We start from the raw sequence: 23,667 nt of genomic DNA, 5'->3' as shown, positions 1-23,667 counted from the left end.
AAAAAAAAAAAAAAAAAAAAAAAAAAACCAAAAACTGGCTGGGAGTGGTGGCCCACACTTGTAATCCTAGCACTTCGGGAGGCCAAGGCAGGTGGATCACTTGAGCCCAGGAGGTAGAGGTTGCCGTGAGCTGAGATCGCCCCACCGCACTCCAACCTGGGGGACAGAGTGAAACCCTGTCTCAAAAATTAAAATACTACTTAGGCTACATTGTGGGGGGGTGGTAAGGCTATGGATTTTGATTTCCTTTTTGCTGTTTTCTAACATTTTTGGTAACTTGTTTATGTAACTTCTTTTTTAAAAAAAAAATTGCTGGCCGGGCACGGTGGCTCATGCTTGTAATCCCAGCACTTTGGGAGGCTGAGGCGGGCGGATCATGAGGTCAGGAGATCAAGACCATGGTGAAACCATGTCTCTACTAAAAATACAAAAAATTAGCCGGGCATGGTGGCGGGCGCCTGTAGTCCCAGCTACTCGGAGAGGCTGAGGCAGGAGAATGGCGTGAACCTGGGAGGCGGAGCTTGCAGTGAGCTGAGATCACGCCACTGCACTCCAGCCTGGGCAACAGAGCAAGACTCTGTCTCAAAAAAAAAAAAAAAAAATTGCTACATACAGAATTTCCTCCAAAAAAGAAACTTCATATACAAGTTAGAAAATGAAATTTTAAAATACCCAATAAGACACATCAAACAAAGAATAATTCTTTAAAAATGGTACCAGAACCCTACGGAGAATGTAAGGTACCAAAGGATGTTAAAGACCTAAATAAAAAGATCACATTCATGGGTGCAAAGAAGTGATACTGTAAAAAGAAAGAAACGTAGGAGCAATGAATTCATGACTCTGTAAAGATTTCTTAAGATCCCAAAAAAGCATCTAACAAAAACATAAATGTTCTATTAAGAATACCTACTCATCAGAAGATACCTAAAGGCAGGTGAAAAGACATTTACAACAGATAAAGGGCATATAAACAGCAGGAAGGAAGGAGGGAAATCTTACGGCTCAGCCACTGTCAGGGCTGGGGGTTCTGGGTCCACCCTGGAAGCAGCTCCCACCACTGGAGCAACACAGAAACCCACACAAGCCCCAGACACGTGGACAAGAACACTTGGAGCAGCCTGGCTCTCCACAACTTCTGACCAAGAACCACTCAAGGCCCAGCAGAGCAGAACGGAGGAGTCTGCTATGCCGAGGTGTGTTTCTGCAGCGGACATTATTCGGCTACGAAAATGAACTTGTGGCAGCCCCTCTGCATGGGCAACCCTCATGCCAAGTGAGCAAGGTGAGACTTCAGCAAACACCAAGATACGCCAAGATCCACGTACAAAGCTCAAAACAGGCAAAACTGAGCACGTCCAGGACATGCACAGGTGGCAAAGCCATAAAGCAAAACGAGGACGTGGTGACAGGTTGGGATGTGGCTAACCTCCCAGGCAACACCTGGGGATGGCAAGAGGCTGGCCAGGTTCCATTTCACATGGGTGCAGCCTAAACTGAACACAGCTCCTTAGAGTTACCCACGTGTCCATAAGCCTCACGCACTTTTCTTCTGTGTCACATTCCACAACAAAAGAACACCACACACAGGATTCTTGGGAATGCTGCAGGCTGGAAGGGCCAGGAGTGTGGCCTCACCTGGGGTTGATCTCCAGTGTGGGCTGCAGGAGCTGTGCGCGCTCCTCCTGGGTCTTGGCCAGCTGCTGCATGCGTAGGAAGTGGCGGGCAGCCCCCATCTCCAGCACGGTGACCATGGCAGGGTGGGTGTCCAGTCGGAGGGTCACCTGTGAGCAAAGCCAGGGGTTGAGGGTAATAGAGGTTCCCGGTGTGAGAGGGCTGGGGGCTGGCAGGATCTTAACCAGGGGGGAAGGTCACGCAGACCACGAGGTAGCAGGCGGAGTCTCAAGGACTCCCCTGGACCAGCGCTGCTCCCTCCCCATTACCCACTAACCTGTGGGCCCTGAGCTGATGCCCCACGCAAAGATACTGTGCCCGAGGGACTCCACCACCCTGGTGCCCTGCTGCTGCCTCCAGAAGCTGCCCGAATCCATCCTCCTCCGCTCCATGCCAGCCCACCCTGCATGATGCCCCTCCTCCAAGTGACCATGCATGGGATGCTCTTTTCTCACTCTGAGCTAGACCGTTTGGCGGGGGGAGTCTTAGCTCTATGAAGCCCACACAAAACCCCCGACTAAGAACCCAAGTGAGAATGTGAGCTCCTAAGGGCTGGGGTACCATGTCCCTTCTTTGGAACCCCCATGTCCTCAGCCACCACACCTCCCACTCGGGATGCTGGTTTTTCAGTTGTCAGTTCACACCTGCCCTGGAGCAGGGCTGGGAGGAAGACACTGCCTGCCTGCCTCAGCGGCACTCCGGGGCAACAGTGTGCCGAGCAGGGACCCACAGGGTCTCCACCTCACACCATGGGCTTCTGCTGCTGCTGGAAGGACACCCACCGGGCCAGCTACTGGGAGCCACCAGCTGGCCGGCCTGTTAGGGACACTGAGGGCCACAGCGGCCAAGTTGTGGTCCATCCCCGGGAAAGTCTCACCTTCACGTTGGTGACACACGACCCCAGCACGTTTCTCATCCAGGCCATGAGCTCCTCCATCTCCTTCTCTGATAGGCACTCGGTGGCTGCGGAAGAGCAGGCGACAGGGAGCTCAGGCCTGCACCCCCACTCCGTGGCTTTCATGGGGGCCATGCAGCATCCTGCCAGCTCACACCTCCTCTCCCACCAGGATGGAGACAGAAACTAGCAAGATGCTTTTCATCTAAAAGTAAAACCTCAAAGGATGCTTCAGGTTGCCTGAGGCCCATACAACTTGGTTAGGCTTTAAAAAAACAGTACACAGCCTCTCAGGAAGGTGGGCCAGCTCTAGCAGCCACCGTGGCAGAAGCACTGGACAGACCCCTGGTATCTAAACCAGGAAGCACCTTCCTCCAGTCACCAGGGTGCTCCCACAAGGCTCTTCTCGGGGGTGGCTGAGCCCAGGTCAACTGAGGAAAACCCAAAGGAAGCCCTCGCTGTAGGGCAGGAGAGGCGTGCAGGGAGTGGGCACCCGCCCCATGCCTAGAAAGCAGGGGATGCCGACCTGGGGACCCGTCCTCAAACTTCTCCTCCTTGTAGTGATCCACGACTATGTCCGTCTCCACGGAGATCAGCTTCTTCTTGTCAAACTCACGAAGGTGCAGCAGGGTGAGCTCATCAAACTGCTCAAAGCAGAAGAGAACCTGCAGGTGGCCAAGAGCAGCTCCATCAGGCCTGGGGGCCTCCAGCCACCACAGAAGAAAGGATGTGGGTGGCACGAGGGCTAGGGGAGCCAAGCGGGCCACACTGGGGAACACCGGGGCAGTTGGGGTTCCTAGGCCCGCGTGACAGTTACAGCGACACCTGGGTCTGAGGAAGGGTCTGACTGCCTTCAAGGCAGAAGCACTCCACGCATAAAGAAATCCACGTGGCTGAGTGCAGTGGCTCATGCCTGTAATCCCAGCACTTTGGGAGGCCGAAGCAGGCAGATCACGAGGTCAGGAGTTCAAGACCAACATGGTGAAACCCCGTCTCTACTAAAAATACAAAAATTTGCTGGGTGTGGTGGTGTGCACCTGTAGTCCCAGCTACTCAGGAGGCTGAGGCAGGAGAATCACCTGAACCCAGGAGGCAGAAGTTGCAGTGAGCCGAGATCACGCCACTGCACTCTAGCCTGGGCGACAGAGTGAGACTCCGTCTTAAAAAAACAAACAAACCCCATGTGATCTCCAAGTGAGAAACAAACCGTCATAGTCAGTCCGGCCTCTGTGCCATGACCCTGACTCACTGTGCGGCCCTGCCCTGAGTCTTGGGCAGGTTCACCCAACACAGAGCTGAGAAGGTCAAGACCTTCCCCAGGCTGCAGCCCTGGGAGCCCACCCCACCCACCACTCACCCACCTCTGTGTCTTTCTTCTTCATGGCCTCATAGTAGGGCGAGTGCTCTGCCAGGTGCCGGTTGGGGGCGCACAGGTAGTAGATGTTGCGGGTGCCAGCCCGCATGCGGCTGGCATATTCTGAGAGGCTGGTTAACTGCCCGGCGGGCAGCGCCGAGGACTCGTAGCGAAGCAGCTTTGCTATGTCCTCCTAGAAGGGATGGGGCAGGTCACCACTTGCTCCAGGCCCATGGGCTAAATGTCACCCAACCAACTGGGCACAGACCCTCTGACACCCATGGCCTCCTGGCACTCCAGGCTGGCCCTGACCCAAGAGACGGTAGTGGACTCGGGGGTTGTCCGAGACCAGGCCTTGCTCTGCCCATCAGGCCCCTTTCGGGAGCTCTGGGGGCTTGGGAAGCACCTCCTGCCCCAGATGGCCCAGGGGTTCCCCAGGGAGCTATGCGCACCACGCCCTGGGAGGGGACCCCACCCAACAGCAGAGCCCGGCCTGGACCCAGCGTCTTCCCTCTGCCCTCAGTGACAGTCAGTCTCTCGTGGGCACATGGACACGGGTGAAGTCCACAGTTCCCGGCCCTCCTCACAGCTGGCTGTGGCAGGGACTGGCTTTGGCCCGTGGGGTTCAGTGGGACTTGGAGATGGGCCCTTAGGGGAGGGGTTTGTCCTCCCCATCAGCTGAACACAACTGTGACCTCTGGAGCTCATGGGAGCTGCAACTGAAAGTACGCAGGGGGAAAACAGAAAGAGGGAAAAGCAAGGAGCTGGGCACCCACCCAGCAGGGCCCAAGCCACCCCTGCACACATGGTGGGTCTGCATTGATAAGACATGTCACACATGCACACCTACAAAGACCTAGAAATGTCTCTGGCTCCTACCTATGTGCCATTAAATGAAGATAAATGAGAATGAAGAGGCCTGTGTCAGAAGCTGCCCAAGTCTGCAAACAACCAGAACACAGCCTCCTTGCGACCCTACACGCGTGGCCGCCCTCCTCCCGATGCTGGGGAGAAGGGACACCAGCACGGGATGGGCTCCGAGGATGAAATGTTCTGGGATTACAGTGGGGGCAGCCACACCACACTGTGAATGCACTAAATGCCACTGAATTGTACATGTTAAAAGGTGAATTCTGTGAATTTGATGCTATGTAAATTGTATCTCAATAAAAAATGGACAAAAAATGTTTATGGAACAAATGTTTCATTTTTTAGCCATCCACTATTTGATTAACTGAACGACTAGCCCCTGTAGCATAGTATTTGGAGACTGATATCCAGTACATGATGAATAGTCCCTCAACAGACACTGAGACCACCCCCTTCCCCACCCATGGGATCGGAGTCCTTGGCTTGTCCCACCTATCTGTGGCTCCCCAGCCCCCAACATCCTCTGAGGGGAGACAGTGTGTGCACACCCCCTTCCTGCCACTCCCTGGGCTGCACCTTCAGACAGCAGTGAGGCTGAGCCCTTCAGAGCAGAGCACAGCAGTGGCGGGAGGGTCAGGACGTGCCTGGAAGGTTCCAGAGGCCCAGAGGCCCGGCCTTCCATTTCCTAACCCTGGTGGTGGCAGCAGCAGCAGCCAGGGTGCCCAGCTGCACCATCGTCACATCAGGGGACACCTCCACCAGCTTCCTCAGCAGCCCCAGGGACAAGGCGGCCCAGAGAAAGGCCTGGAACACAGCTCCTATACCTTGACCTCCTGCTCGGTGGCGGTCACAATGCCCTCCCGCATGAACAGGCCGTAATCTTCAAAAAACTTTGCATATTTCTCAGCATCTTTTTTACTCTGGTCAATAAAGAATTTGATCAGCCTCTGCTGTAAAACGTCCCGGAGTTTCCTACAGAAAAGAAATGCATTTAATACATACAAGCAGCTTCTATGAAATACAAATGGCCAGAGAGTACGAAAAAATGTTCAGCCCCACTAAGAATCAAAGAAGTGAAAACAACAAGGTACCGTTATTGGCCAAACTGAAAAAGACTGAGCAGAAAGACAGAAACCCTGGGCACCAGCTGGACAGGAGGCAGCAGGGTGGAGCACACACACCCCCTGGAGGTGGGAGGAGAACCGATGCCCCCAGAGACAGATACCCATGCCCGGAAAACGCTTCCAACCTTTGAGCCAGTTGTTCCAATTATAGGAACTGCACCTTAGGAAACACGTGAGCACACCAAGATTTATATGCGAGGATTTTCACTGTGGCACATAAAATATAACAATTATGAACAACCTCATGTTTAAGAATATAGGCTAAAATTATGTAATGCTAAATGGCCATAAAAAAAAACCGCATCTTTTAATAATCCTCAATGACATGAGAAAGTTAGCTGTGCTGAAAGAAAACCCAGAAAAATCCCAATATGGGTAAATTACAGTATGTCTATAGATATAGGCAAAGACTGCACATTCTACATGTACATAACAATTTTCTATCATTAGGAGCAGCACTGTATATACTATATATGTACACTGTAATTTGGGATTTATACTGAATATATGTACACTCTAATTTTTCAAAATTGGGATTTTAGGGATCAGGATATTTACTGCAGCATTACATAATGGCCTAAAATTAGGAACAACTTTATCACTGGGATTAGGGGTATTTTTATTTCTTTCTTAATATTTTGCCTTTCCTTTAAGCAGGTAAATTACAAGGTATTTCAATAATTCAGAGCATGGGAACAACACTCTCTGGAGTTCATTTAGAGCCTTTCCTCCCATACTCCATCCCCAGTGACTCATTCCTTCAGCCACAGTGCAGAATGGGACAGGACATGCCTTCATGCCTGGGAGCGGGGGGACAGTAGCCCAGGATGCAGTGCAGAGCCCAGGGGAGGTGTCCACGCAGGGCCATGGTTGGGAAGAGCCTGGTATGGGTGTCAGAGCCCAAGAACCCCAGAGAAGGGTGTCCAGGCTGGGGGCGTGACCAGCCCACTGTGAAGAGTCAGGGCCCAAGTAGGTGACAGGGACACCCACAGAAGAGGGCTGTGGCAATGGTAGATTGGTTACATGGAGGGGGGATTGGTCAAATGGGTAACTGTGTTAAGAATAATCAAGGCCGGGCGCGGTGGCTCACGCTTGTAATCCCAGCACTTTGGGAGGCTGAGGCGGGCGGATCACGAGGTCAGGAGATCGAGACCACGGTGAAACCCCGTCTCTACTAAAAATACAAAAAATTAACCAAGCGTGGTGGCGGGCGCCTGTAGTCCCAGCTACTCGGAGAGGCTGAGGCAGGAGAATGGCGTGAACCCGGGAGGCGGAGCTTGCAGTGAGCTGAGATCGCGCCACTGCACTCCAGCCTGGGCGACAGAGTGAGACTCCATCTCAAAAAAAGAAAAAAAAAGAATAATCAGCCGGACAAGGTGGCTCATGCCTGTAATCCCAGCACTTTGGGAGGCCAAGGTGGGTGGATCACCTGAGGTCAGGAGTTCTGAGACCAGACTGGCCAACATGGTGCAACCCTGTCTCTACTAAAAATACAAAAATTAGCTGGGCATGGTGGCGGGCATCTATAATCCCAGCTACTCGGGGGCTGAGACAGGATAATTGCTTGAACCTGGGAGGTGGAGGTTGCAGTGAGCTGAAATCACACCACTGCAGTCCAGCTTCAGCAGCAGAGCGAAAATCAGTCTCAAAAACAAAACAAACAAACGAATGAGACAGATTTCTCACTGTCCAAAGGGACTTTCAAACACAGGAGAAGGAAAGACCAGAGCATCCCAGTGGCACTGGCTGGATTCATATTGGAGGTACCAGTGTGAATACAAGAGAGAAATAAACCAAGGTTTAAGTATAGGTATGTACACACACACACACACACACACACACACACACACACACACACACACACACACACCACACTCTCTCTCTCCTATTCCTAAGCTGTATCTACTAAGAGGGCCTAGGAGCACTGACACCTCAATAGCAATGAACACCCACAGTGCCCAGATCTTGGCTTCTAAATAACATTCTCCATTAAAGGAGACAGAAGTCCTTAGAGAGGTAGTAGTCCTAGGGCTAAAAGATGTCGTGCAATACAAGGTGAGCCTAGAACATCTAGTCCCAGAGGAAGTCCTCAAAGCAGGATCTGCCCAGGGCCTGTTCAAAAGGGTGGGAGACCATGAGGAGGCTCCCACTGGCCCCATCAGGGACCATCTGAACATCAAAAATAATAGGCCAGATGCAGTGGCTCACACCTGTAATCCCAGCACTTTGGGAGGCCAAGGCAGCTGGATCACTTGAGGTCAGGAGTTCAAGACCAGCCTGGCCAACATGGTGAAAATCTGTCTCTATAAAAAAAAGTAAGCAGGGCGTGGTGGCTCCCGCCTATAATCGCAGCACTTTGGGAGGCTGAGGCGGGCAGATCACCAGATGTTGGGAGTTTGAGACCAGCCTGGTCAACATGGTAAGACCCTGTCTCTACTAAAAATACAAAAAATTAGCAGGGCGTCGTGGTGGGTGACTGTAGTCCCAGCTACTTGAAAGGCTGAGGCAGGAGAATCGTTTGAATCCGGGAGGCAGAGGTTGCGGTGAGCCTCAACGACAGAGTAAGACTCCATCTCAAAAATAAATAAATAAAAATAAAAAATTTTTATTAATGATAGCAACAGATTATAAACTCTTGAATAAAACAGGAAATCAGCCCATATAAATAAACTATAAATAGTATAAACATAACACATAAATTTTTTTTTTTTCAATCAGATGAAGTCTTGCTCTTGTCCCCCAGGCTGGAGTGCAGTGGCGTGATCTCGGCTCACCGCAACCTCTGCCTCCCGGGTTCAAGCAATTCTGCTGCCTCAGCCTCCCAAGTAGCTGGGATTACAGGTGCCTGCCACCATACCTGGCTATTTTTTTGTTGTTGAGATGAGTCTCGCTCTGTCACCCGGGCTCGAGTGCAGTGGCGTGATTTTGGCGCACTGCAATCTCCACCTCCCAGGTTCAAGCAGTTCTCTGCCTCAGCCTCGCGAGTGGCTGGGATTACAGGTGCCCTCCACCACGACTGGCTAATTTTTTTCTGTTTTTAGTAGAGATGGGGTTTCACCATCTTGGCAGGCTGGTAACTCCTGACCTCGTGATCCGCCCACCTCGGCCTCCCAAGGTGCTGGGATTACAGGCGTGAGCTACTGTGCCCGGCCTAATTTTTCTATTTTTTAAGTAGAGACAGGGTTTTACCATGTTGGCCAGGCTGGTCTCGAACTCCTGACCTCAGGTCATGTGCCTGTCTCGGCCTCCCAAAGTACTGGGATTACAGGTGTGAGCCACTGCGCCCGGCCAACACATAAATATTTTAAGTAAATAAATGAATATATTGAGAGTTTCATGAAGAATGTGACATTTACATAGCTTAAAATACCACCCCATAACATCTGTTAATTACAAAGGGAAAGACATCCTTGTTTGTTGGAAATGCACCCCAAAGGCATCGGGAAGGCAACTCCTCTCACAGGGTTCGAGGAAAAACGTGTTCTTGGTACCATGCTTCCAACTTTTAAGTCTGTGATTCTTTCAAAAGCTCTAATTTTGGCTGACTCTTTTCTGAGCGAGATGAGTTCTCAGACTGACAACGCAACAACCTTTGACAAGCTGGGAAGAGGACCCCTGCACTGCAGCTTCAGGCACCACCAGGGGGCCAGCATGCCTGCCACAGCCAAGAATGCAGCTCCCTTACTGCGGAGGACCACCCCTCTGTGACTAGGTTTCCACGACTATGAGTGAGGACTCACGGCTCCCCTCACGGGATGAAACAGGTGTTTATGCAGGCTCAGCACAGTTCTCAGTGGAGAATACTCAGGAAACACATTCAGGATGGGGAGAGGAACGCAGCCGCCTCGGCCCGCAGGGACACCAGGAGCTCCCTCTCCACAGGGCCTGGCCCCTGCCTCCACTTCATCCGTGAGCTTCCCAGATGAGGTCAGACGTGTCCCTGGTTCAGTGGGTGTCCTCTGCCTTATCCAGCCCAGGGACATTGTGCCTGGAACCTCCCCTCCTGCGGCCACTCCTGGGCAGGGTGATGGGGATGGACAAAGGGTGGGTACAACTCCAGCACCAGCAATAATAATCTTCCGGGAGTCAGCCCCAAGCCCTCTTCACTGAAGTGAACTGAAACACTGGGCAGATCACCAGTAACCCACAGACGCACTCGAAGCGCACAGGGTCAATACACTAAAGAGCACAACTCTAACTACCACAGAACAGTCACTGCTGTGGGGCGGGGATGCATCCTGCTGAAGTCAGCACATCTGCTGCCCTGTGGTCATGTCAGCAACAACGCAGGGTCCTGCTGTCAGGACTCAGCACGGCTGTGTGGGGAAACAAGGACTGAGGCCCCCTTTTCATTGATTATGTAACATATCTGTAGTCAGCAAGGAAAATACCTTTTGTATAGTTAAATCTTCTGACCAAGTAACCCCACCCCTAGTATTCTATCCTAAGGAAATATAGCTGCAAGTAAAGATTTCAGAACAGGCCAGGCGTGGTGGCTCACACCTGTAATCCCAGAACTTTGGGAGGCCGAGGCGGGCAGATCACAAGGTCAGGAGATCAAGACCATCCCGGCTAACACAGTGAAACGCCATCTCTACTAAATATACAAAAAATTAGCCAGGCGTGGTGGCAGGTGCCTGTAGGCCCAGCTACTCGGGAGGCTGAGGCAGAAGAATGGCATGAACCCGGGAGGTGGAGCTTGCAGTGAGCCAAGATCGCGCCACTGCACTCCAGCCTGGGTAACAGAGCAAGACTCTGTCTCAAAAAAAAAAAAAAAAAAAAAAAAAAAAAAAGATTTCAGAATAAAGATAAACATGTGCACTGCAGTGTCACAACAGCAGAAACACTGAGACGGCCCAGCTGTGCAGCCCCAAGGGACGGGATCAGTAAACTACGGTAGATCCCTGTGATGTCCCATGATGTAGCAATTAAAAGTGCTTCCAATAAACACGGGAAGTGCTGCAAATAAACTAGGTAGAAAAAAGGAAACAGAGTATAAGCAATATTAATTCAATTGTGTGAAAAACAAAAACAGGCCGGGTGCGGTGGCTCAAGCCTGTAATCCCAGCACTTTGGGAGGCCGAGGCGGGCGGATCACGAGGTCAGGAGATTGAGACCATCCTAGCTAACACGGTGAAACCCCATCTCTACTAAAAATATAAAAAATTAGCCGGGCGTGGTGGCAGGCGCCTGTAGTCCCAGCTACTCGGGAGGCTGAGACAGGAGAATGGCGTGAACCTAGGAGGCAGAGGTTGCAGTGAGCTGAGATCACGCCACTGCACTCCAGCCTGGGCGACAGAGCAAGACTCCATCTCGAGAAAAAAAAAAAAAAAAAAATTCTAAGTGGCCAGGTGCAGTGGCTCATGCCTGGAATCCCAGCACTTTGGGAAGCTGAGGCCAAAGGATCGCTTGAGCCCAGGAGTTCAAGACCAGCCTGGGCAACATAGTAAGATCCCAACTCTACAAAAAATACAAAAAAATTAGCCAGGCATGGTAGCTCACACTTGTAGTCCCAGCTACTTGGGAGGCTGAGGTGGAAGGATTGCTTGAGCCCAAGAGGTTGAGGCTGCAGTGAGCTATGATCACACCACTGCATTCCAACCTAGGCAACAAGCAAGACCCTATCAGTCAACCAATAAAACCATCACTGCGGCTTGCTTGGTTGAAAAAAGAAAAAAATCTCCGTGGCTCTTTCTGCCTCTGAAGGTGAGGCAGGAGGACATCACCGGCAGGCCATGTCACCTGTGCAGGGCTGGGCATGGACACACCAGGCAGGAAACCACACTGCCCACCCAGACCTGCTCCGGCCCGCGGCACAGGACAGAATCTCTGAGGACCAGTGCCTCTCGGTGTGGGCCTCTCGCCATCGCCACAGCGCAGCCCAAACACACACCAACTACCCAGCCTCATCCTTTATCGGAGAAGCTGCTTCCATTTCAACACTGGATAGAAACCGGTGGGCAGAGAAACACTGCAGGCGCGTGGGGGGCTCCAGCAAGGCCCGTTCCACGGCATGCTGCACGTGGTGGGCTCTTGAGACCTCCAGGGCTCCCAATTCTAGCTGAATCCTCACCCCACAGGCTCCCTCTGAAACTTGCCCTACGTGGCTGCCAATTTACCCCACCCTAAACCGTCAACAGCAGTCATCTCTAGGTGAGAGCACAGGTGACTTGAATGTGCTCTAGTAAGGACGCATTACTTGCATCAGGGGAAAAAAAGCCAGTAAGCGAGGTTTTGAATAAAGACTATTTGGTGAGCCTGGGGCCAGAGTGGGGAAGTCATAGCTACTGACGGAGAACCTGGAGCCAGCACACTGGAGTCCCCTCCACACAGGGCTGGCCTGCTGCAGGGCTGCAGTCACAACCCTAGGGCACAGGTGGGCAGGTCTGGCTCTGCGGCCCCTCCCCCTATCCAGACTCCAGCCTCAGCCATGACCAGCCGCCCCCACGTTCTTCTGGACCACAGGCTTCAGAGGCCAGGCCAGCACCTGGAAGGCTCCTGAGGGCCCCCATGTGCAGGCCAGGCTTCCCCGTCCACCTCTGCTCTCAGCTCCATGGGCCACGGCTAGGGCCCTCTGGGGGCAAAGGAGCAGGTAGGGGCCTTGTCCCCAGCAGGGTCCTCTCCCCGCGGCCCGAGGCTCACCTGATGAGTGCGCTCTCCTGCAGCAGCTCCCGGCTGAGGTTCAGAGGAATGTCCTCACTGTCCACCACACCTGGGAGACACGGCAGTCAGCTTCTCCCAGGGCTGCGGCCCTCCACACCACCCAACATTCCCCATTAACCTGCCCTTTGTCTTCAGGCCTGGCCTTCAACCCAGCACGTGTGCTACGAGGGAAGCAGGGAGGCGGCACTGCGGGAGCTTCCTCTACGTCCTGCCACCTCCCAGAACAGTGACCTGGGCTGTGGGTGGCCGGGCCAGCCTCGGGAGACACTCGGAAAATGACAGCCTGGGCTTTATGTTAAAAATCATAACTCTGGCTGGGCGCAGTGTCTGACGCCTGTAATCCCAGCACTTTGGGAGGCCGAGGTGGGCAGATCACGAGGTCAGGAGTTCGAGACCAGCCCGACCATTATGGTGAAACCCCATCTCTACTAAAAATACAAAAATTAGCCGGGTGCGGTGGCAGGCGCCAGTAATCCCAGCTACTCGGGAGGCTGAGGCAGGAGAATCATTTGAGGGGTTGCAGTGAGCCACGATTGCGCCATCGCACTCCAGCCTGGGTGACAGAGCAAGACTCGTCTCAAAAAAAAAAAAAAACCTCTATCGGATGGTTTGCACCTCTGTGTACCAAGGCTTAAATACTGAAGTCTTTGTTAAACTATAATCTCACTCAAACGTGACACAACTCACATATAAATCTGAAACTCACACAATATCCCTACATACGGAAAGACCCCAATCTGAACACCCCAGTGCTCCCCCCAGATCAGTCATGTGTGTAGGGAGGCGGGGCAGCTCCCAGGGTGTGTAAACGTGGCTGACACACAGGCCCATGGGCGGCGCAGGCCGACGGCGGTGCTCTCGCTGCAGAGGGCTGCTGAGAACGGAATCAGCACGGTCCCTCACAGATGCAGTGGGCGACACTGGGCCACACAGGCACTACTCACGGACTCTGAGCAGCGTACCTCGGATGAAGCGCAGCCACTTGGGCAGGATGTCTGTGGCCTTGGTCTGGATGAGGACTTTGCGGCTGTACAGTGCGACGCTGGAGCCCAGCTCCCGGCTCACATCAAACATGGACGGTTTCTGGGGGTGAGGAGAACACGCCATCATGCAGCACTGACCCTCCCCAGGCAGGCCCTGGCTGGGAGGCGGGGGCGGATGCGATGAATCCAGCACCCACTCCCCGCCTCACCCTCCCCCAGCGTCTGCTCTGAGTTGAAGCCCAGTGCAGGGTCCCACAATGCCCCACACTGTGGCTCTGAAGGGGCCGAAGGCCTTCTCTGGCAGCTGCCGCCCTCTCCAGCCCACCCCCTAAGGAGGACACAAGAGAGTGAACCTTGCACGTACCCCTGAACACCCCCAACACAGCCAAACCTTGCTACAGGTCGGGGGTCAGCAAAGAGCCCTCCGACCAAATCCAGCTCACTGCCCACCTCTGTGTAGTCTAAGAGTAGTTTTTACACTTTTAAACAGTTGAGGAAAGATTTCGAAAAGGAGTATCTCATGAGACATGAAGATGAAATTCAAATTTCAGTGTCTACACAGCTCACGGGACCCGGACCTGTGTGCTCCGAGGGCAGCAGGGCAGTGCTGCTTCCTCACCCGGCAGGGTTAGTGGCTACGACAGAGACCGGGCCCGAAACGCAGGGGCCAGCTCCTGTCTGGCCCTCATGGAACGTGCTGCCAACACCTGCTCCACACCGGCACTTCCTGAACCGGGACCCACACCTCATCACAGGGGATCTGCTTAAAATGAGGGGGTATCTAGTTCAAATGTTGGGAGACCTGGTTAAAATGCAGGGGATCCGGTTAAAATCCGAGGGATCCGGTTAAAATGCAGGGGGACCTTGTTAAAATGCGGGGAGATCTTATTAAAATGTGGGCTCCCACGCAGGAGCCCTGGGTGGGGCTTGAGACTCTTAACAAGCCGCTGGAGGCCACAACTGGGTGGCGCTTTCCAAGATGGATGCCAACTGTGCAGGACATTACGAGAGTTCCAGGCAGACAAGGACAGGAAAGCCTGGAGGCGGGACAGGCTGGCTTTCAGCCCCGAATAGTTTTCCTTACGGCAGGATTTGTGGGAACTTCAATGTGGTAAAGGAAACCAGGGGAGTTGGAGGGTGTGGAGGAAGCACACAGAGAGGCCAACGGAGAGGCAGACCACAGGCCCTTCCCAGAGCGCCTGGCAGGACACATCCACTGATCCACAGCAGATGATGTAGGTTCTGAGGGCCCTCCCCAGGCACACCCCAGTCCACAAGCCTCCACCCCAGCCTGCACTGAGATGCCCATCAATCCTTCCCTCGCCATGTGTGACCCCTGAGAGAGAGAGAACCTCTGTGGTCACCCACCCAGAGGCATCTGTTCTTTTTTTCTTTTTTTTCAGAGATGTGCTCTCACTATGTTGGCCAGGCTGGTCTGGAACTCCTGGGCTCAGGTGATCCATCCTCCTCAGCCTCCCAAAGTGCTGGGATAACAGGCGGGAGCCACCACACCCAGCACTACCTGTGTTTTTCACGCCCTCACGCTGCCACGTTAATCATGTGACATCTGCAGAGCTGAGGTCACAGGGGACAACAGAGTCACCCAGAGGGCCGTGGGCCTGCCGCAGTGCCTCACCATGTCGGGCACATAGAAAATGCAGCGGATGTTGAGCGGCGCGTCCGTCTTATAGTGCAGGGTGTAGCGGGGCTTGTCGTGAGCCTGCGCGATGTAGCGGTAGAACTCCTCATGTTGCCACTCACCGACGTCCTTGGGGTCCATCATCCAGACGGCCTGGAAACGGAGATCGGCGAGGAGGGCGTCGTGTTCACCACGCACGCCTTCCCCACCACCGTGCAGGCCTGAGCCAGGCTCCTGAGACAGACGGGTGGTGGTCTCAGGTGTAGACCCCTCTCCAGCCCCACCACTGGGCTATGCCGGGTAGTGCAGGGGAGACACACAAGCCTCTGGGGCAGGAGCTCCTCAGGACAACATGTCAGGAGGACCAGCCCGGCCCTGAGGGGGCCTGTGGGAGAGGACGACGCTGCCCAGCAGGGGCAAGCTGACGAACACAGTGTGGGCCGTGAGAGCGAGGATGACCCACGCTGCACCACAGCTGAGCTGCGAGGGGGAAGTCAGTCACTGAGGACAGCATGCCGCGTGACTCCATCCAGGAGAAACGTCTGGAACAGGCAGCACAACAGACAGAAAGCAGACCGTGGCTGCTGGGGCGGGGGGAGGGGCAGTGGGGAAAGGCTGCTTTTTGGGGTGATGGGATGTTCTGGAATTGATGTGGAGTGGCTGCACAGCTCTGTGGCTGCACCGAACACCATGGCTGCACACTAACTTGGTGAGCCAGCTGGGATGGGCGTTACACCTCAGTGAACCCTGACCCCTGACCCCGGCTGCCCGGTGCACAGGGGCAGGGCTGTGGTGGAGCTGGGCCCCTGCCTCATCCCCACACCCAGGTCTCATCTCCACAGAGCAGCTCGCCCTGTGACTCTGGGCCGCATCCCCTGGGCTCCTCTCTTCCCCGCTGCCCTGAAACGTACAGATCCGTCTCCATGTTTGACCAGACCGTAGAGGAACTCAGGGCTCACCTGCAAGGTGTTCATCCGCCTTCCATTCAAGTACAAGGGGAAGCTGACGAAGTTGCTGTACTTCGTTACCACATCTGGAAGGGACAAAAGAAAAACCACACTGCATCTACAATGCTTGTGGAAACGCAGGCTTTGCAGCAGCTCCAGGGTGAGCGCCAGCCTGCTGGGAAGGGTCTTCCATGCTGTGCACACTTCACAGGTACAGAAACAGGCACAGCGGGGACACCTGTCCTCCCACCAGTCTCACGGGGGCAGCAGCGGAGCCCAAGTGAGAAGCAGAGCTGTGGAGGCCCCGGCTGCTGCGACACTGCAATGCCAGCTTGTGGCTGGAACATGGCTTTCTGGGCTGACTCCTGGGGGTACTCAGGGCCTCCCTGAGTGTCCAGCAGGACACAAAGAGGGAAGGCCACGCCCACATCCTGGGACAGGACTGCGCCAAACCCCCAGGCGCACTAAAGGCCAAGGGCCACGCAGAGGAAGGAGAATTGAGGTCCGCCTCAGGCAGGCCAGCTTCCTCCAAGTCTCCGCAGGAGCTCAGTGCTACGCAGCCCGGCGGGCAGCCCCCTCCCAGTCCTGCAGCAGCACGGCCCTTCACGGCTCTGCCTGTGCACCCTTCGTGCAGGTAGAACCCCGGAAAATGCCTGCTGACCTGGTGGCCTCCAGGCCACACCTGGATCCCGGAGTGAGCCTGGGCCCGGGCTCCCACTCACCTCGCACCGGGGCCTCGCTGGCAAACTCCTTGCAGTCAGATTTCAGGTGGATGATGATTTTTGTCCCGGTTCTAACTCCCGAAGCTTCGGCGATTTCAAACACTCCACAGCTAAGGCAGGCAAGGAAAGGAAAAGCCAGGTGGATGCGACACTGGGACATGTCCTGCATGGGACTCCAGCGGTTCCCGAGGGTTTCACAGGCAGAGCCCAAACCAACACACAACACACCTCAAATGCCCCATTTCTGACCCCAGGGTACCACTCAGGCTATCACATGCCCATCAGGAATGCTGACCCTGTCGCAGGCAGCAGAGTTCTCCTGGTTCCCTCGGGCGGGGGTCCTCCACCGACCCCGGGCTTAGAAGAAGCCTCTGGGCTTACCCCGAAAGCAGGCCTGGGGCACTGTGGGGGACTGGCCCAGATCCAAATTGGGTGCCGGATGCCCAGGGGCAAAAACAAAGGCCAGGGGGCCAGGCGCCCCCTAAGAAGAGCAGAAAACCATCTCAGAAGCACAGGAGCGGGGAAACCCCCGGCAGGGCTGTGTTGATGCCTTGGCCCAAGTTTACTCTGAGCCCTGCTCTCGTGGAATTAAACAGGAATGTTAGTTTTGGGAGAGTGGGGAGTCAAGCTGAGCACACTGCACACACTGTGGAGCAGAAATGGCATCACGGAGGGAGGACGCCTCGGCTGGCTGGAAGCGGCTCACCCGCTAGAAAGCCCTCGGAGCTGGGCGCGGTGGCTCACGTCTGTAATCCCAGCACTTTGGGAGGCCGAGACGGGCAGATCACCTGAGGTCGGGGTTCGAGACCAGTCTGACCAACACGGAGAAACCCTGTCTCTACTAAAAATACAAAATTAGCTGCGCGTGGTGGCGTATGCCTGTAATTCCAGCTACTCAGGAGGCTGAGGCAGGAGAATCACTTGAACGTGGGAGGCAGAGGTTGCAGTGAGCCAAGATTGTGCCATTGCACTCCAGCCTAGGCAACAAGAATAAAACTTCGTCCCAAAAGAAAAGAAAAGAAAAAAAAGCCCCCAGCAGGCTCCTCACCCTATAGAGGCAGAGGTGGGCTGGTGAGGCAAAGCCAGGAAATGCCAGGGCCAGGAGGAAGTGGAATGAGCTCTTGCAGAAGGTCGGTCACAGGAGGCTGCAGAGGGGCCACCGGGGGACAGGCCAGTCCTGCAGCTCAGCCACTGAGAAAGGAGCTCAGCGTGGGCCAGGCCTGCCTTCCCGAGCACAGTGGTGGTGACCAACCACATGGGACCAGACAGGCGCTACGGGCCACTTGGAGCCGCAGAAGTCACTGACTCCCCAAAGCGGGAGAGTCAGATTTCACATAAAAAGCCCAGAAAATGCCTGTGTATTTCCAAACTCCATGCTAAGGGCTCCAGCTCAGCTTTGAGCTGCCTGGCAGGCAACATTCGTCACTCACCCGTCTGAGAGCCACTGGTAACCCGGGCTCCCCGGGGCTGACGAGCGGGAATAGACCTCCACTCTGTCAGCCACCATGAAGGCTGAGTAGAAACCCACTCCAAACTGGCCGATGACCTTGCCGCTGGCCTCAGCCTGGTTCTGCAGAGCATCCAAGAAGGCCTGTGGGGCAGAGGCCGGTTAGGGAGGCAGCGTCCCCTCCAGAGAGCAGACAATCACAACACCGTGGCTGTTCTGCTAGCACCGCTAAGACCCCTTCATCCTTAAAACAGCCACACTGAGTACTTTTCCACCCCATTCTACACATGAAGAGCTAAGTCACAGAGAGGTGACGCACTGGCCGTAGGACAACCAGCTGGCAGCAGTGGGACGAGTGTGTATTCCATTTGATTCCCAAAGCCCGTAGTCCTGCCTGTCCCAGACAGGTGGAGGCCTGTGGGTCACACCTGGGGGTGGGGAAAGAGCAGGTTGAATAAGCTCTTTCCCTTGAATAAGCTCCTTCCATAGGAAGGCCAGGAGTGAAGAGAGGCTCCAAACTGGCTTCCATATTCAAGTCTCCTGGAGTCTACACTTTGTGGGAAAGAGAGTAGGAATCACACGCATGCGTCTGTAAGCACTGCACAGCACTTTTTTTCTACTCTAACACTGCCAAAGGTCCTAAGGCCAAAATCAAGGAAAATACACACGCCCACTGCCCTGGCCCACGCTGTCCGATGGAACTTTCTCCAATGATGGGAACGTTCTGCATCTGCCAGGTGCAATGTGACAGCCTGCCGAGCACCTGGAATGTGGCCTGTGCAGCTGAGGAGCTCAACGTCCCCTTTTATTTAATTTTAATGCATTTACATTTAAACTGCCACATGCAGCTGGTGGCCACTACACAGGACAGCAGACCAATCTCGAGAGAAATACAACAAAAGACATAACGTGGACGGTAAAGTCACAGTTATGGTAGGTGTTTTGTTTTTGTAGTTGTTGTTTTTGAGATGGAGTCTCGCTCTGTCGCCCAGGCTGGAGTGCAGCGCCGTGATCTCGGCTCATTGCAACCTCTGCCTCCTGGGTTCAAGTGGTTCTCCTGCCTCAGTCTCCCGAGTAGCTAGGATTACAGGTACCACCACCACGCCCAGCTAATTTTCGTATTTTTAGTAGAGATGGGGTTTCACCCTGTTGGTCAGGCTAGTCTCGAACTCCTGACCTCGTGATCCATCTGCCTCGGCCTCCCAAAGCGCTGGGGTTTCAGGCGTGAGCCACCACAACCGACCTAGTGTTTTCATTTTACAGATGAGGAGATTGAAATAAGTGCTTTGCCCACAGCTGGAAAAGGGCAAGAGCTGGAGGTTCCCAGGCTGTTAGTCTGAGTCCAAATGTGTTGTTGTGCCTCATGGCACTTTTCTGCAAAGTCGATTCCCTGAGCCTTGTGGGCTTGATGCAGAGAGGGTCAGAGGGATCAGTCTCCTCTCACACAGCGTCACGCATGAGAACAGCCTTGGGATGCGATGTCTGTGGGTTTGATGCTTCTGGTCAGAACTGCTCTGTGGGTCTGGGCGTGGTCACATGCACCTGTAGTCACACCTACTCAGGAGGCTGAGGCTGGAGGATTGCCTGGCCAACATGGTGAAACCCCGTCTCTATTAAAGATACAAAAAATTGGCCAGGCGTGGTGGCTCGTGCCTGTAATCCCAGGTACTTGGGAGGCTAAGGCAGGAGAATTGCTTGAACTGGGAGGCGGAGGCTACAATAAGCCAGTACAGTTGGTCCTCATATCTACGGGTTCCACATTTGCAGATTCAACCAGCCAAGGATCGAAAATACTCATAAAAAAATAAAAAACAACACAATGATAAAAAGTAGTATAAAAAACATAACTATGTTATATCTATATTTACCATTTACGTTGTATCAGTTATTATAAGTAATCTAGAGATCATTTAAAGCATAAAAGAAGATGTGTCTACAAAATATGGCACCACTTTAATCCGGGACTGGAGCATCTGCAGACTTTGGTATCCAAGGGGCGTCCTGGAACCAGGATACTGGAACCCAGATACTGAGGGACCAACTCCCAGATACTGAGGGATGGCTGTCACGTCATGAGGTGTTCCCACAGTACCCACTGGGTGGAATGCAACTGACAATGTTCTTACTTAATCTAGCACCCAGGGCCACCCCTACTGGAGGGATCTTTGCACCCTGAGGGGAATGGGGAGGCTGTGTGGGGGGCCCACGCTTACCTTTGACCCCGATCTGGCAATCGTCCCCAGGTTGGACACCAGCTCTTCCTGTGTCATCCCAATACCAGTATCCTGAGGAGAGAGACATGCTAAGCGCCAAGCCCCCAGCACCTGGGAAGCAGGGTGAGTGCACCAGCAGTCCCAGGGGCTCAAATGGTGTCAATGACATTGGCCAGACAGGGCCCAGCCAGGTAGCACCAGATGCTCATCAGAAAAGACTAATTCTAGGGGCCAGGCGCGGCGGCTCATGCCTGTAATCCCAGCACTTTGGGAGGCCAAGGCAGGCGGATCACTTGAGGCCAGGAGTTCAAGACCAGCCTGGCCAACATGGTAAAATCCCATGTCTACTAAAAAAAAAAATTAGCCAGGCATGATGGCGAGCACCTGTGGTCCCAGCTACTCGAAGGCTGAGGTAGGAGAATTGCTTGAACCCAATGAACCCAGGAGGCAGAGACTGCAGTGAACTGAGAATGCGCCACTGCACTCCAGCCTGGGTGACAGAGCCAGACTCCATTTCAAAAAAAAAAGAAAAAAAGAAGACTAATTCTAGTCATAGCAGCTTGGCCTCACCAGAGAAAACAGGAAGAGACAGCAGAAAGTTGCTTTGTTTGTTAAAAACCATTCCGAAAAAAAAATATTACGCCAGCAATTAGGAAAAGCACAGCTCTCCCACCATCAAGATGTGGCCCCCACGCCTTCTCCCTGGCTATGGTTCTGGGGAACAGCGGTCCCCTCCTCTGGTGGCTCTCTCAATCCAGCAGAACGATCTGATTGAGGAGACCAGGAAGCAGGCATTGGGGGCGGAGCTGTGCACGCGGCCCCCACACCCACCCCCCAACCATGGGAAGAGCGGGCACAGACGCCTCTCCCGCGGGAAGGCAGAGCCCTTGAGTTGGAGCCTCTATCTGGCCTATCCTGTTGCAGCTGCTCTGGTCTGAGTGCCAGTGTCACCCAAATCCATATGTTAAGACCTAAGTCCCAAGGGCATGGCACTGGGAGTGGGGCCTTGGGGAGGTGATCAAGTCACGAGGGCTCCACTCTCATGAATGGGAGTAGGGCCCTTAGAAAACAGGCTTCAGGGAGCTTGTCTGCCCCTTCCACCTTCTGTGTGAAGATGCAAGAGGCGCTGCCTGAGACAAAGGGCCCTTGCCAGATGCCCAATCTGCTGGCCCCTTGCTCTTGGACCTCCCAGCCTCTAGAACTGTGAGCAATACAGCTCTGTTGTTTATAAATTGCCCAGTCTAAGGTATTCAGCTATAGCAGCCTGAATCACAACACAGACCAACGCGCTGGTGAACACACAAGGCCTTACTGACCATGGGCTCCTCCTTCCTCAAAGCCCAGTCAGATTCTCATCTGCAGTTCCTCACTCAACATGCCCATAACGTAGCTGCAGCCCCAGCTTGCTCTGCTATGATGTGCAGACCACCTTAAAAAAAAGAGCTCGCTCCAAGCCTCCGCATCTATGAATTGGGACAAAGGCCTTCAGAAACAGTTTTCTGAACTTTCTTCTAGGAAGTTCCTTTCTAAAGGCTTCCTCTCCAGGACAGCCTGCAGGGGCCATGGGAGCCCACTATTATCGGGCATCAGTGCTGTCTCCATTGGCACAGCAGGGGTGGTCAGTGCCACTCAGCAAATAATCCACAGCAAGCAGCAGGCCAGGGAGACGGGCCAGCTGTCAGCCTTCCCACTGTAGGCAGCACAGGCAGAATGGGCACCAAAACCACATCACCACCAGTTACTGCAGTGCACACATGTGCATGTTTCATGGGCCCCAGCAGCCAACAAGAAACATGGCACCAAGAGGCTTCTGGGCAATTATTTCTGAGGTGCTGGTATGAAAAGTCCAAAATCCAGCCTGATTCATTTATTGTAGATCATGTAATAATTATGAATAAAAAACTACTTAAAATTAATATCTAGTTGGTATCAGTCATTAAATATAAGTTTCATTTAAGTGTTTAATACATCAGAAACTTAGAGTCCTTAAGGGAAAGGTTAATGTTAGACCAAGGTAAAGGAGAAAATGCAACTAATAGCTCCTATTTTCAATTTAATTTATTTTTTCCCAAACTGATCTGCACTGCAATCCCAGTCTAAATCCTTACAGGTTTTGTAGAAAATGACAAGCCGATTCTAAAATGTATACGGAAATACAAAGAACCTAGAAAATTTTCAAAATATTTTGAAGAACAAAGTTGGAGAATTTAAAATACCTAATTTTAAGACTTCCTATAAAGCTACAATAATTAAGACAGTGCGATGTGGGCATTTAAGGATCGACACATAGATCAAAGAACCAAACAGAGCACAGGAACAGAGCTGCACAGAAAGTATATTACTTGATTTTTGACAAAGATTCCAAGGTAATTCAATGGGGGATGATAGGTCTATTAACAGATAGTACTGAAACAACTGTACACCCATAAACAAAATATAAACCTCAACCCCTACCTCACACCATACACAAAAATTAACTTGAAATGGATCATAGATCTAAATATAAGAGCTAAAGCTGTAAAACCGCTAGAAGAAAACATAGGGCTGGACACAACAGCTCACATCTGTAATCCTAGCACTTTGGAAGGTCAAGGTGAGAAAACTGCTTGAGCCCAGGAGTTTGAGACCAGCCTGGGCCACAAAGCAAGACCGTCTCTACAAAAAAAACAACCAGAAAAAACAACAACGACAAAAAAATTTTCTCGCTCTGTCGCACAGGCTGGAGTGCTGGAGTGCAGTGGTGTGATCTCCACTCACTGCAACTTCTGCCCCCCAAGTTCAAGCAATTCTCTTGCCTCAGCCTCCCGAGTAGCTGGCACTACAGGCACATGCTGCCACACCCAGCTAATTTCTTTTGTATTTTTAGCAGACACAGGGTTTCACCATGTTGCCCAGGCTGGTCTTGAACTCCTGAGCTCAGACAATCTGCCCGCCTCGGCCTCCCAAAGTGCTAGGATTACAGGCGTGAGCCACCATGCCCGGCCAAAAAAATAATTTTTTTAAAGTTAGCCGGGCATGGTGGCATGTGCCTGTGGCCCTAGCTAAAGGAGGCTGAGGTGGTAGATCACTTGAGCCCAGGAGGTCAAGGCTGCAGTGAACCCTGATAGCACCACTGCACCCTAACCTGGAGAGAAAA

At 53.2% G+C, this 23,667-nt stretch overlaps 1 protein-coding gene across 3 annotated transcripts in view; it reads right to left on the bottom strand.

Moving 5' to 3' along the window:
- TRAP1 (TNF receptor associated protein 1) overlaps positions 1–23,667 on the bottom strand; it is a 63,132-nt gene that overhangs the window by 3,577 nt on the left and 35,888 nt on the right. For all 3 annotated transcript variants that reach the window (XM_032145465.2, XM_058433996.1, XM_032145466.2), the window contains 12 exons: positions 20,532–20,603; positions 18,302–18,462; positions 16,872–16,981; positions 16,162–16,235; positions 15,200–15,355; positions 13,543–13,663; positions 12,560–12,629; positions 5,618–5,765; positions 3,931–4,116; positions 3,096–3,234; positions 2,552–2,637; positions 1,639–1,784 (listed from right to left, as the gene is read on the bottom strand). In XM_032145465.2, coding sequence (XP_032001356.1) covers positions 1,639–1,784; positions 2,552–2,637; positions 3,096–3,234; positions 3,931–4,116; positions 5,618–5,765; positions 12,560–12,629; positions 13,543–13,663; positions 15,200–15,355; positions 16,162–16,235; positions 16,872–16,981; positions 18,302–18,462; positions 20,532–20,603 — 1,469 coding nt within the window. The remainder of the gene's footprint in view (positions 1–1,638; positions 1,785–2,551; positions 2,638–3,095; positions 3,235–3,930; positions 4,117–5,617; positions 5,766–12,559; positions 12,630–13,542; positions 13,664–15,199; positions 15,356–16,161; positions 16,236–16,871; positions 16,982–18,301; positions 18,463–20,531; positions 20,604–23,667) is intronic.

Source organism: Hylobates moloch, unplaced genomic scaffold, assembly GCF_009828535.3.
Source record: "Hylobates moloch isolate HMO894 unplaced genomic scaffold, HMol_V3 SCAFFOLD_23, whole genome shotgun sequence".
In the NCBI taxonomy this organism is placed as follows: Eukaryota; Metazoa; Chordata; class Mammalia; order Primates; family Hylobatidae; genus Hylobates; species Hylobates moloch.
Note: the sequence above shows the minus strand (reverse complement) of the source record. Positions and strands in the feature narration are given on the sequence as shown.